Source organism: Eptatretus burgeri, chromosome 11 (genome assembly GCF_056783735.1).
Source record: "Eptatretus burgeri isolate ZD-2024b chromosome 11, Ebu_testis_v1, whole genome shotgun sequence".
In the NCBI taxonomy this organism is placed as follows: domain Eukaryota; kingdom Metazoa; phylum Chordata; class Myxini; order Myxiniformes; family Myxinidae; genus Eptatretus; species Eptatretus burgeri.
The window spans coordinates 77,243,753-77,257,461 of record NC_140971.1 but is presented as its reverse complement, the minus strand read 5'-3'; the positions used below and the strand labels follow the sequence as shown (position 1 = coordinate 77,257,461).

The 13,709-nt window shown below is 45.7% G+C and overlaps 1 protein-coding gene across 1 annotated transcript in view; it reads right to left on the bottom strand.

The window, feature by feature from the left end:
* LOC147017425 (solute carrier organic anion transporter family member 5A1-like) overlaps nucleotides 1-13,382 on the bottom strand; it is a 55,744-nt gene extending 42,362 nt beyond the window's left edge. The window contains exon 1 of the mRNA XM_085847083.1: nucleotides 12,503-13,382. Within this exon, the coding sequence (XP_085703209.1) occupies nucleotides 12,503-13,181 (679 nt within the window). The 5' untranslated portion in view covers nucleotides 13,182-13,382. The remainder of the gene's footprint in view (nucleotides 1-12,502) is intronic.
* Between the last annotated feature and the right edge of the window lie 327 nt (nucleotides 13,383-13,709).

The following is a 13,709-nucleotide window of genomic DNA, read 5'->3' as shown; positions in this document are numbered from 1 at the left end:
CATATCACGTAATGTATGAAATCGCTTCAAGCTCCTAATTTGAAAACTCATAATACTCACAAAAGCGATGTACACAACAATTCATAGCTATGATGAACAGGCATTCGATGTGAGTGAGGAAAGTGGAAAAAAAAAATACTTTATCGTAAAGAAATCATTGCGGCCTGTTCCAAGCAAGTCAAGGCATGGTTGAGCAGGCCAAAAAAAACATGGCGGCTTCAGACCCACCGAGGTTACCAAGGAAACGAATTCACACCCCAGCGAGGTTACCAAGGAAATACCTAAAGACCCCAGACAACGCGGTGGCCAACGATCGCCTGATGAAGGATTATAATTAAATAAGGCCGTTAATTATCTTCAAAAGGGGTGTTTTAATTAGCCCAAACATCCAATTTTCAGTCATGCACTTCCTTGGAGTTTTCTTGGTGTGCATGCAAAGTTTCAAGCTGCTCGGTTTCATGTTTTTGGAGTTATGGAGGACACATACATATGTTTCCTGGTCATTCGTATGTCAGATGTGAGATGCCGTATTCGGCGATGAAGTGGATCGATGATGACATGTGAACGGAGTGGGGAAGGGGATTCAAGGCATTGCACATAATATGGGTTCATGGAGAGGGTTTTGACTCGCATCCACACCTCTCCACACCAAGTCCCTTCAGTTGTCCAAGAAATCAGGTGGTCTAAATCCCACAGGTGTTGCATGGTTATTTTCTCCGGCGGTGTTGTGCACGAGGCACCAATTATTTTTCATCAACTCTAATTGTTGTCGACGAGTTCGAAAAATTACGTTGATTGGTGAAATTTAACCACAGGTTTCAATCCTTCTCGATGAATACTTTATTACACCAACAGTATGTAATGGGGAAGATGCACATGTCTATCTGATAAACGTGTCATTCTCTCTGAGTGTCTGTGGCTGTAACACCAATCAGGCCAAAACTACTGGGCCAATTGCCACCAAACTTGGCACATGGACCAAGTTCGACTTCGTGGTGAACATGGGCTACTTGGTTTCATTTGTCGTCGTGGGGGTTCGGGAGGGAAGGTCTACATAAAAAAAAAATCTCCAAGTAAATGTGCATCATCTAGCACCACTTGGAGATGGTGGCAGAGGGTATCACAAGTCACGTGTGGAAATAACTTGCATTTTTGCATTGTACATGGGAAAGGGGAGGAGGGAGGAGAGGAGGGAGAGGGAGAGGAGGAGGGAGGAGGAGGGAGGGAAGGAGGGGAGGAGGGGAGGGAAGGAGGGGAGGAGGGAGGGGAGGGGTAGGAGGGGAGTAGGGAAGGGGGAGGAGGGAAGGGAGGGGAGGGAGGAGGGAGGGGAAAGAGGGAGGGGCGGAGGGAGGGGAGGAGGGAGGGGAAGAGGGAGGGGAAGAGGGAGGGGAAGAGGGAGGGGAAGAGGGAGGGGAAGAGGGAGGAGAGGAGGGAGGTGGGGAAGGGTGGAAGGATGAAATTTTAATGTATGACATATTAAAATGATAAATGCATGCCGCATCCTTTTTGAGCATGAACCAATTGAAAAAGCTTGTTCTAACCACACGAGTGCAAGATCAGCAGGACATCATGGGAAACAAAATTTAAAAAATAAAATAAAAATAAAAATAACATCTATCTATAATTCCAGCAATGTGTGTGTGTGTGTGTGTGTGTGTGTGTGTGTGTGTGTGTGTGTGTGTGTGTGTGTGTGTGTGTGTGTGTGTGTGTGTGTGTGTGTGTGTGTGTGTGTGTGTGTGTCCGCTGGTTCTCCACAACCACTGGTCTGATCTAATTGAAACTTGCCAGCTATATTGCTGGGGACCTGAGTACGTGCCTTTTCAAGGTTTGATATTAATTGGACAAGTGGTTCCTTCCTTAGTTATGGCCATTTATTTACCAAACCAATGAAAGGACACGATGCTGCGTAGGCCGGTGCGCGGCCGGCCAACGATGACGTCACGGGCCGTGCCGGTTACGATGGGGATCGGCGCCTTAGTTACTGTTGCGTAGGAGTGGCAATGGTCAATGGCAGCGAATGTTATGGCAAGCAAAGACAGGGAGGTAAACTTGATTTTAATTTACTGTGTGTGTGTGTGTGTGTGTGTGTGTGTGTGTGTGTGTGTGTGTGTGTGTGTGTGTGTGTGTGTGTGTGTGTGTGTGTGTGTGTGTGTGTGTGTGTGTGTGTGTGTGTGTGTGTGTGTAAGTATCACAGCAGTTGTTACTTCAATACAAGCGATAATTCATGGAATGCATGTGAACATTCTGTATGGGCACGCACCACTTCCGGATAGTGAGGACAAAATGTATTCTAATAATTTCTCGATTTCTTATCCGCATTTATAGATAAACACAATGCCCCAATCCAGTCGTCGTTCACGAGAGCGAAGGAACGGCCTGTGTGGTTGTTTGAAAGTTTTTTTTTGGGGTGGGGGGTTGCACGCACGTACGGGCACGCGAGAGCGAAGGAACGGCCTGTGTAGTTGTTTGAAAGTTTTTGTTTGGGGGGGTTGCACGCACGTACGGGCACGCGAGAGCGAATGAACGGCCTGTGTGGTTGTTTGAAAGTTTTTTGGGGGGGGGGGGGTTGCACGCACGTACGGGCACGCGAGAGCGAAGGAACGGCCTGTGTGGTTGTTGTTTCTGGCTCACGGTTTGAAAGTTTTTTTTTTAGTGAAAGGTTGTAGTGAAATAAAATGTAATAAACTTGATTTCACTGGATCTGGATAATACTGTTGGTGTGTGAAAAACAAGTCAGTGGATTGGACGGGATTCCACTTATTCATTATTATCGCACAAAACTACACGTGACAAAGCACAACAAATGAACCATTGAAAATAGACAACGTCATCATCATTACGTTGCTGTATTTCAATCAGACAGAAAAAAAAAACATCCACATATAAAATATATATAAATAAAATATATATACATATATATATAAATAAAATATAAAAAATATATATATATATATATATATATATATAAATATATATATAAATAAAATATATATACATATATATATAAATAAAATATAAAAAATATATATATATATATATATAGATATATAAATATATAACACAAGGTGTGTTTATAAAGTATCCAACCTTAATTTTTCGTGCGGAAATAAATGAAGCTAGCGAGGCGTGGTTTGGTGCACGTATGTAGGCGATCCTAATCCGTTTGCGTGAATATTTTCCCGCCTGCAGAAGCTGTCAGTCGCCGACAGACCACCGATGAGTGAGGAAGTGTAAGTGAGCACCGTCGGATTTTCGTTTTTGACAAAATGACGGGAAAACTTGAACAACAATACTGCCTCAAATTTTGTGTAAAGCTTGGCGATTCCCAAGTGGAAACGATCCGCAAGATTCAACAGGCCTTCGGGAACGAAGCAATGGGCACCACACAGATAAAAGAGTGGTACAACCGCTTCAAAGATGGTCGCACATCAGTGGAAAGTGAAGCACGTTCTGGTAGGCCCTCAACATCCCGAAATGAGATCGTCATTGACCAAGTGAGGACCCTGCTGATGCAGGATCGTCTAATAACGATCAGAGAACTTGCAGACGAGGCGGGCATCAGCATTGGATCCGTTCATTCCATTGTGACTGAGGATTTGGGCTTAAGGAGAATCTCAGCAAAGTTCGTGCCAAAGCTGCTAACGATCGAGCAGAAGCAACTCCATTTGGAGATCGCACAGGACATGCTGGAGACTGTGAACAGCGATCCCAACTTCTTCAACACAGTGATCACTAGCGATGAGAACACAGTGATCCGTCATTTTGTCAAAAACGAAAATCCGACGGCGCTCACTTACACTTCCTCACTCATCGGCGGTCTGTCGGCGACTGACAGCTTCTGCAGGCGGGAAAATATTCACGCAAACGGATTAGGATCGCCTACATACATGCACCAAACCATGCCTCCCTAACTTCATTTGTTTACGCACGAAAAATTAAGGTTGGATACCTTTTGAACACACCTCGTAGATATATATATATATATCTTCTTCTTTCGGCTGCTCCCGATAGGAGTCGCCACAGCGGATCATCCGTATGATCCGCATAGTGATTTGGCACATGTTTTACGCCGGATGCCCTTCCTGACGCAACCCTGGTCGCCTCTTACAAAACAGGGATATGGTACACCTATTTTAACCGGCGTATACACCGGCCCAGTATACTGGTACTCATTTCGCCGACCTCGGAAGGATGACAGGCTGAGTCAACCCCCTGGTGTATTAATTCAGTGCCTCAACGGGGCTTGAACTCAGGACCTTTTGGATCCGAAGTCGCTGCCCTAACCACTGCGCCAACACCAGGCTATAATATATATATATATATATATATATATATATATATATATATATATATATATATATATATATATATATACTTGAATATATAAAGCTCTTTCTTACCACTGACCAACTCATTCACTGACTGATATTAAGATTGGCACCTTCTGGGTGATGTAGAAAGCTCAAATTTTGCATGCCGATAGATATCGAAGCCGATACACTGGGACGAAAAAACAATGAAAAATAAATAATATAAATGAGAATCTTAATAAATGAAAAAAAAAAATGCAGTTGAGTGACCTGAGACAATGGGAAAGCACAGTAATTTTGTGTGCCGATGGACATCGAAGCCGATACATCAGGAAAAAATATATAATAATAATCATCGAACCGTTGGAAAGCTTCCATAAATGAAAAAAAAATAAAAAAATAAAAAATCAAATGCAGGTGAGCGACCTGAGAATCGGGAAGCACGGTTCGTTTGCTTACACAATTTATAAGCATACCTCACTATTGTGAATGTATGTATATATACATATATATATATATATATATATATATATATATATATATATATATATATATATATATACATATATATATATATATATATATATATATCTCGATCCATTATTGTCAGGGTCAAAATGATTTAAAGGGTAATAAGTTTTGAATCTCCACATGTCGAGCTTAAATAGTTCCAAGATTACTTTTTCATTACATTTCTTTATTTTCAGTGCGAGAAATGTATTTGCGATATATTTATGTTATATACGTATGTCCGTCCGTTAACATTTGACTAAAATGTCTCCTCTTCAGAAACTATCTGACCAATATGGACCAAACTTAGTGTGATCCATCAGGACAGCAAGGTCTCATGGGGTTGTGTCCCCTATAAAGGGTGTAAGGGGGCAGTTATCCCAATTATTGGTATTTTATTCAAAAATCTTCTCAGAAACCGTCGCGAGGCATCAGGACCATGCCCAAACCTCAAGTTCTGTTCCTCATGGCCGTATCTCCCCAAGAAGGAGGCCAGGGCCCCCTACCTGAGCCCCTCATTTTCACTAAAACATCATTTCCACAACTCCCTGTGCGATACGGGCAGAACTTAGAACAATACATCAGGACAGTAATGTCTTATGGGGTTGTGCTACCTGTCCCGATCCACCAATTTAATGAGGGTTTTCGTCCAAACATTGGTCTTTCATTCAAAAAATTTCTTCTCAGAAACCGACAACCAGATCCAGACCAAAATGGCCATGTAGCATTGTGACCATGCCGCAACTTTAAGTTATGCTTTCAATGGCCGTATCTCCCCTTAGTGGACCAGCCAAAAATCGAAAAGTCCAAGAATTTTTTTTCGCGGCATCGCTTGTTAATCGCAGGAATCCATGTTGGTTCATTCCACTGCGGCAAGGTAAAAAGAATGTCGGTGGATGCCATCGCCAAATTTCAATTTCAAGGTCATTTTGAAGGTCACCAATGTCATTGATGGTCGATTTTGGGGTTTTTGACTATTTTGATGAAACCGGTGCCTATTTTATTGAACGTATCAATAAAACCAAAGCTTGTATATTGTAGCAAGTGTATTTTTGCATTGTGGATGGTTAAACTGAAAATATACCTTAATTTATAGAGTTTTAAGAGAATGAAAGGCAAACATTGCCATTTTTCTGTTATATTCTTTTGGGTATTTTACCATGTCCGATGTTGCTTTGTTCTCAGTACGTCCAGAACTTGTACACCATTAACATGTTGTTATTTTATTTCCAGTTGGAGATAGGCATGCTTCCTGCCAAATCTGTACCAGATGTAGTGTATATAGCGGTGTGCTCGGTGGTTATAACCACTGTGTACACTGTATTTTCAGATTGCGAGAAGCTTCCACAGTTTGAAAGCAGTAGTATAGTAGCCAGCCATGGACCCTGTATCAATTAGAATTATCAAGCGTAAAAGAGAGAGAGCAAAGACACAGACAAGCTCTCACGCCTTTTTTTGTCAGAGCAGTTCACGTGACCTCCGCACAGCATCCACAGAAAGAAAAAAACAGAACAAGGACAGTCGCTGATCAGAGGCGAAAACTGGGTGACACCACCAATGTAGACATCCTTGAGAGACTTGAGGTGCTTTCAGAGGAAGAATTCCATGCAATGGAACACAGGTGGCACAAAACCTGCTACTCCACATTCACCTCTGAGAGCAAGCTAAGTAGACTAAAGAAACAGCACCAGTCATCAGCACAGCTAGCATCCCATCATGGTCTTGATCCATGCTCCAGCACTACTTCAGTACCCACCCGACGAAGCACCCAACGAGCAATGAATTGGTCCCGATGCATGTTTTGCCAAGAAGAGGGCAAAAGAAAAGTTCACAGGGTGGAAACTCTGGAGAAGTCTGCAGAATTGATTGAGCGTTCCAAAGTTCACCCGGTGATGAGTTCAAGATTGTCAGGAGTCAGCGACCTGACAGCAGCTGAAGGTTGCCATCATCTTGCTGTTTGATATCCTTTGAAAGACATTCTGCAAGACCAGGATCAGCCAGGGAATCACAACAGCCAGTGGAGGATGAGTGCATGGATGATGATATGCAGAGACTTGTGTGTAGGTTTGTCTCGTGGTCACGTGTATGACATATACGAGAGGATGGGCAGTGAAATGGGCAAATGTGTACCACCAAAATACCAGTCCAGGAGAACAACTTTCTATGAAGTGGTTCAAGAGCTCGTTGGACCAAAGGCCTGTTATGTGAAACCTCTATCCAGGGGATCACTCCTGATGTACCCCGGTGACAAGTCAGATTTCTTGATCTCCAGAACACTGACCAAATCCATAGAGCATGGAATGTTCTCATCAGAATCAGAATCAAATGAAGATGGAGACGGTGGAACACTCAAGTTTGCACAAGGCAACATCTTTCAAGAGATGGTGCACGTTGCCCTCAGAGTCAGGCAGGATCTGCTCGACACACCAGGACACTCGAGCACATGGCATGGACTTGATCAAGAGCATGCTGATCAAACGATCCCAGAAAGCTTGTACATGTTCCTTCACTTGCTCTTTGGGGGGCATAAATAACCTTTATGAGGAGACAGATGAAGACAATACCATCAAACAGACTGTGTGCAGTTTTGCCCAAGACATTGTTTATGGGGTGTCCCATAAACGGAAGTTGACACCAAAGCACATTGGTCTTGGGCTTGCTCTCCACCAGGCTACTCGCTCTGAGGCTCTTGTTGACCCGTTCCATGCAGCCAACCACAACATAGGCATTGGCACTGTTCGAAGGTTTGACACGAGCATAGCGAATGAAGTACTGGACAGGTTTGCCAAGAACGGTTATGTCTATGTCCCAGACAACATTATCAAGAAGCGGATGATCTACTGTTCTTGTGACAACATAGACGTGCTTGAGCAACTCTTGATGGAAAGAATACGTTCCACTGCACGCAGATGATGGTCTGTCAGAGAGGTTCATCTCCAGAACAAAGAGAAGATACTGCAAGTGGAAAGGACCCAGGTGGAAAGAGCCTCTTAAGATCAAGAGCTATAAGGCCTGGTGCTCTGCATGAGTTTCAAAGGCTTGACCTGGCTCGTGGCTACCTTGGCATCAAGGCAGAAACCCTCACCATCTTTCAGTGGACAGAAGAAGATTGGGATGGAATGGTTCCACAATGCTGAAGATGATGAAAGAGAGAAGGCCCATGCCAAAGATTTGGACTGGGTTGCGTCACGGATGCATGATGGTGAAGATGATCAGTCCGTTCCTGCCTGGGGAGCACTGAATGAAGCGATCAGTGTCTCTGACCCTCCTGTAACAACAGCAGGGATGCTTCCCATACTTCAAGCACCAGCAGATGACAATGATACACTCACCACTGTGATCCATCGCTTTATGGACATATCAAGTCATGTGGGGCAGAAGCACACGATAACCACAGCAGACCAGCCACTCTACAGTCGGGGCAAGGAACTGGTATGGGCCAATCCGAAGTATGAGAACGTCATTTTTCTCATGGGAGGACTTCAGATCTGCTTCAACTTCCTGAAAGCTATTGGGCAGCACATGGAAAGTGCAGGACTGGATGACCTGTGGACAGAAGCAGGTGTGTTTGCCACAAACACAACAGAGACGATGCTGGATGGCAAAGCCTACTATCGTGCTGTAAGGGGACACCAGCTGACATATGAAGCCCTATGGAGGATCAAGTGGCCTTTGTTTGAATCATGGCTGGTTGAGAAGAGTCTCCAACAAGATGTGGAAGTGAAAGAACTTGCCCAAAATGTTGCCGAGCTGTTCAAACAAAACAGAGGGGGTGATGTCAGAGAAGACCTCCAGGCTGCAGTGGGCCAACTGTCAAATGTCCTGAGCAGTGAGAAGGTTCAAAACCTGATTGAAGACTTTGAGAGAACACAGTCAGATAACCCAAACTTCAGATTATGGTCAGCATACATGGGTATGGTGGAGATTCTGCTGGACTTCATCAGGGCTGAGAGGGAGGACAACTGTACTTTGCATCTGGAGGCAGTTGCTGCAATGTTGCCATGGTTGACCATCTATGACCACACGAATTATGCCAGATGGGGTCCTGTCTATCTTGCAGACATGAGAAGCCTCGAGAAGACAGCAGCAGAGGTGTCTGCTGAATTCATGGATGGGAACTTCGTTGTGAAAAGGTCAAGGAGACATTTTAACCAGGTGCCACCTGATAAGGCCACATAATGGGTGAACAAAACCTGCAAGATGCAAAATGGCATCATTGGTATCACAAGAAATAACCAAGCAAGAGACAGGTTCTGTGTCACGTGGTCAGAACGATCACACATCTCACAGGATACCAGATGTCTCTTTGGCCTGGAAGATGAAGAGGAATAATCTATTTTGAATCGTTCTGATAGCCTCGCATCACGACGGAAGCGTGATGCTGATGATGTGAGGAAGCTTGCCAAACAGCTTGAAAGGTTTGATGTTTTCAGAGTGCGCACTGCATCACCAGAAGATGGAGAAGATGAAGGCGAGGATAGGGATGTCCCACTTGTTTCACCAGCAACAAAAGACATTGCGCCCAGTGATGTGGTCAATGATCTCCTCACAGCAGAAGATCGAGGGAAGCAGTACCTGGTATCAAATGTGAAGCTGCGACTGGTTGATGGAAGTGTACAGTTCTATGATACTCTCAGAAAGCACTACTCAAAAACCTTTGCCAATATGTACAAGACGGCAATTTCAACTCACCAGAGTGCACAGAAATCCATCAAAGCTGACCGAAAGTTGATGCAGCAGCTACTAAATGCTGTAACTGCTGGCCGGTCAGTTGAAATGGAGTCTATCCTGAAGCATGAGCTTGCCCCAGTGCCGCTGTTTTTGGCAAAGCTCGGAGGTCAGATGAACTCAACCCCAAAGGCAGAGCTGGTCAGTATATTGATGGCTGGAATAAGTGTACCCTCAGATGTTCCAGAAGCTGATATGAAGACACGTGTGCTGATTGATGGCCATGCACTAATCCAGACACTTGGGAAGCCCCATGGTTGCCAGACATTTGGCGACTATGCTGATGTTGTTATGCGCACTGTGCCGAACCACTTTGGTGAACACACAACAAGAGTTGACGTAGTGTTTGACCGCTACACTGGAGATGAGTCGATCAAGGCTGTGACTCGAGCAAAGAGAATGGGCAAGAAGAAACCGATTCGCAAGATCATTGAAGGGCCAGATGTCCCTCTACCCCAGGTTTGGAGCAATTTCATCCCCTCAGATGCGAACAAGGCAGATCTTGCAAGGTTCCTTTCCGAGAGAATCATGCAGAAGGGTGAAGATCTCCCCGAAAGATGTGAAGTGGTAACAGGAAGTGGATTCTCCAATGCTACCGATGCCAGATCAAAAATAAGGGAAACAGTCAGACTTCATGGCAACCATGAAGAGGCTGATACTCCATTCATGTGAGGCAGTCAGTGAAGGATATGAAAGGTTGGTGGTCATGTGCAGTGACACAGATGTTTTGCTGCTTCTCCTACACTTCATTCCAACCAGAGCAGCTCAAGTATGGATGGTTTCTGGAACATCAAAGAAGCGGAAGTGCTACCCAATACATGCTGCATCAGACAAACTGCCACAACCTGTTAGGGAAAACTTCCTGAGTTTCCATGCACTACTGTTAGTAGCACTACATGTTTCCATGCACCACATGCACTACAGAAACGTGTCCTGTCATTGGTAACTGAGGATCTCTTCCCCAACGGCCACGCCTACACAGCAACGTGTCCTGTCATTGGTTTGGTAAATAAATGGCCATAACTTGGGAACCACTTGTCCGATTAATATCAAACCTTGAAAAGGCACATCCTCAGGTCCCCAGCAATATACCTGGCAAGTTTCAATGAGATCGGACCAGTGGTTGTTGAGAAACAGCGGTCACAGACACACAGACACAGACACAGACACACATTGCTGGAATTATAGATAGATGGGTACACGGGTACACGTGATGAAACTGCAAACGCCAACTTGCGACGCTGGTTATCCCTGCACTCCCAAGAACCCTTTTTCTTCTTGCCCTATTGATTAGCCATCACAGCAAACATTGGCATCTCCGTCAGCGAAGTGACCGCTCTCATATTCTCATCACCTATTTTGACCTTTCACCCAGCGTAAGAATAAAAGACTTCCTTTTTTGCAAATACCTGGTATTTTTTTACCATGGGCTTCTGCTGGTATGCAAGTAAATGCGAAATGTATGCGTGGAGGTGTGTGTGGTTCGGAAGCTGCATCGAGCAAACAAAAAGGGTTGGATGATAAGAGGGAGAAAGAACATAGCTGCCACTGAAGGGGTTCATGGTGGAGCAGAAGATTGATCCCAGGACGAGATAGACTTAGACCATGTGCAGCGGCCGAGGGAGACCGGACTTATTTTTGAGATCTCATCAGAAATGTTCAAAGTAATGGAGGGCATTGATAAAAGATGTGAGAAAGCTTTTTACCAGGTCGGATATGGACAGGACCAGAGACAGGGAGCAGAGCAGGACCAGGGACAGGGAGCAGAGCAGGACCAGGACCAGAGAGCAGCTAGCAGCTAGCAGGACCAGGGACAGGGAGCAGAGCAGGACCAGGGACAGGGAGCAGAGCAGGACCAGGGACAGGGAGCAGAGCAGGACCAGGGACAGGGAGCAGCTAGCAGGACCAGGGAGCAGAGCAGGACCAGGGAGCAGAGCTTGAGAATAAACAAGAGTGAGAATTGCTGATGTGATATTCTCTACGTTTCAAAAGGGACATAAACTATGAAAAATTGACGAAACGCCCTGAAACTCGAACTTGTTCTCCAGCTTATCATAAGAAAGCCACCTCCCAAGTTTCAGTTTGATATGTTAAAGGGTTTGGGGGAAAAGGTCTGAGAAACCACAGCTCGGCCGGACAGATGGACAGATGAAGAGCAAACCAATATTGTCCCCTCCGGTGAAACTGGGAGGGGACCAATAAGAGGAGAGGTAAGGTTTTGTGTGGAATTTAATTATAGGTATCCACAAGCAATGGGAGTAGAGGGATGCAGGGACACAAACAGAAATGGAATTGGGTGATGTGTGCGAGTCATCTCCCATGTCATGCTTTCGAGGTTCGGGATATTGATTGTCAGGCGTTAACTTGTCGTCCATGCGAATGTAACCAAGACAAGCTGTTAGCCCCACCAGATCAACTCCCCCTGTGATAATTGCTGATGTAGTCACACACAACAACTTTTGGTGTGGGTGGGGTTAGTGTTTGTGTGTGTCTTTTGTTTTGAATCCATGGTCAAGGCTCATGGAAGAGCGAGAGCAGAACGGAAGGGGAAAAATGGGAAGAGTTGAAATGAGATCAAGTGGAGGAGGAAAAACAAGCTGAATGGAACACAGCAAAGAGAGAAGGGGGAAATCGGGGATGAAACAAAGGACCAAACCAACCCATAACCAGCAAATGAAAAAACAGGAGAGGGAGTGGGGGGGGGAGGGTTGAGTCGGGTGATGACTGATGTGGATCTGACACACACATGATGGGCCTATTGGCCTACCCCGATGTGAAGGGTCGGTATGGAAAGGTTGGCGGAATTGGTAGAGGGGAGTCAGGCATAATGAGATGGAAATAAAGGTGTTTACGGAGGAGTTTCTAAATTCTGCCATACCTGCATACAGTACAGGTACTACATTAAAACATGACATACACCTGGGTGGGCTGGTGTCATGGTGCCGAGACCTTACCCAGGTAGAGAGAAGAGTTTTCCGTCTTCACATTGTCATCCAGGTAAGTCGATCCAAGTGTGTAGATCGGTGTTGAGCCAATGCCGACCAAGACCTGAGCCATCACGAATATAGCAAGGTACGAGGCAGACGAGGGACTCGAGTCTCGGTCTTCACCATTTTCCTTCTCGACTCCAACATCACCCTCATCACAGGACAACCCATGGTCGTGGACCGGCGGAAGAGTCACAGATCCCGTCCTTGGGCAAAGCAGGTGTGTTGGAACCGATGGATCTTTCGCCTGGACCGGCCGATAGTGTGGAGCAATAAAGTGGGGAGCAGAGAACAGGAGAGCACCGAGTGAGATGAGGATCCCTCCAGCGGCGATCCACCGGGGACGATGACCCCGTCCGCCGAAATAACTGACAAAGACCACCACGCTCAGGTTTCCCAGATCAAACGAACTCACGATGAAACCGGTCTCCGAGCTCTTGAGGCCAAAACGTTTCTCCACGGTGGTGATGACGCTGCTCAGGTAGCCGCAGACCATCAGGGCCTGGGTAAAGGTCATGCAGCTGAGCCACAGCAAGAAGCATTGAGAATTTGATGAGAAGCAACAGAGGAACCGTTTAGTCTTCTTACATGGGGACCGATGATCGTTCGGTTGAAGACCCTCGACCGCGGCGGTCTTGACATCCATTGCGTCGATGCTTCGAGAGAAAAGGTCTGCGTTGTCCAACACCCAAACCGGGGTAACAACATCCGTGGGGGATTCCAAAACTTAGTTTAGACCACACGGCAGTTGTCGACCCGAGATTCACGTGCACGTGGCCCCCCCGAGGGAGCGAAGTCCGCTCTGCGTCACGATGCTCATCATGGGGCCACCAGTCTCCCAGGGATGAGGTTGGGTGGTGATGGTGGGGTGGGGAAACCAATTTGTTGGGAGGGACCGAATGAGCTCACGTGCGCTGCCCGTGGATCGCGTGCACTTGTTTCCATTGTTCACCGCAAAGTGTTCTCACAGCTTACGATGGGAAATATTGAGCACAGGTGTTCCATGTTGAACCGACACCTGATATGAAAGGTGCACCACTTATCAGTGTTCGTAAATAGATGTTTGCAACTCAATGTACGAAGTATGTATCACTCTGCGCACACTGGTAGGGGTATATGTTTCTATATATACATCTGAGCTGACATCTTATGGTACCTGTGCTCTGGTATTTGG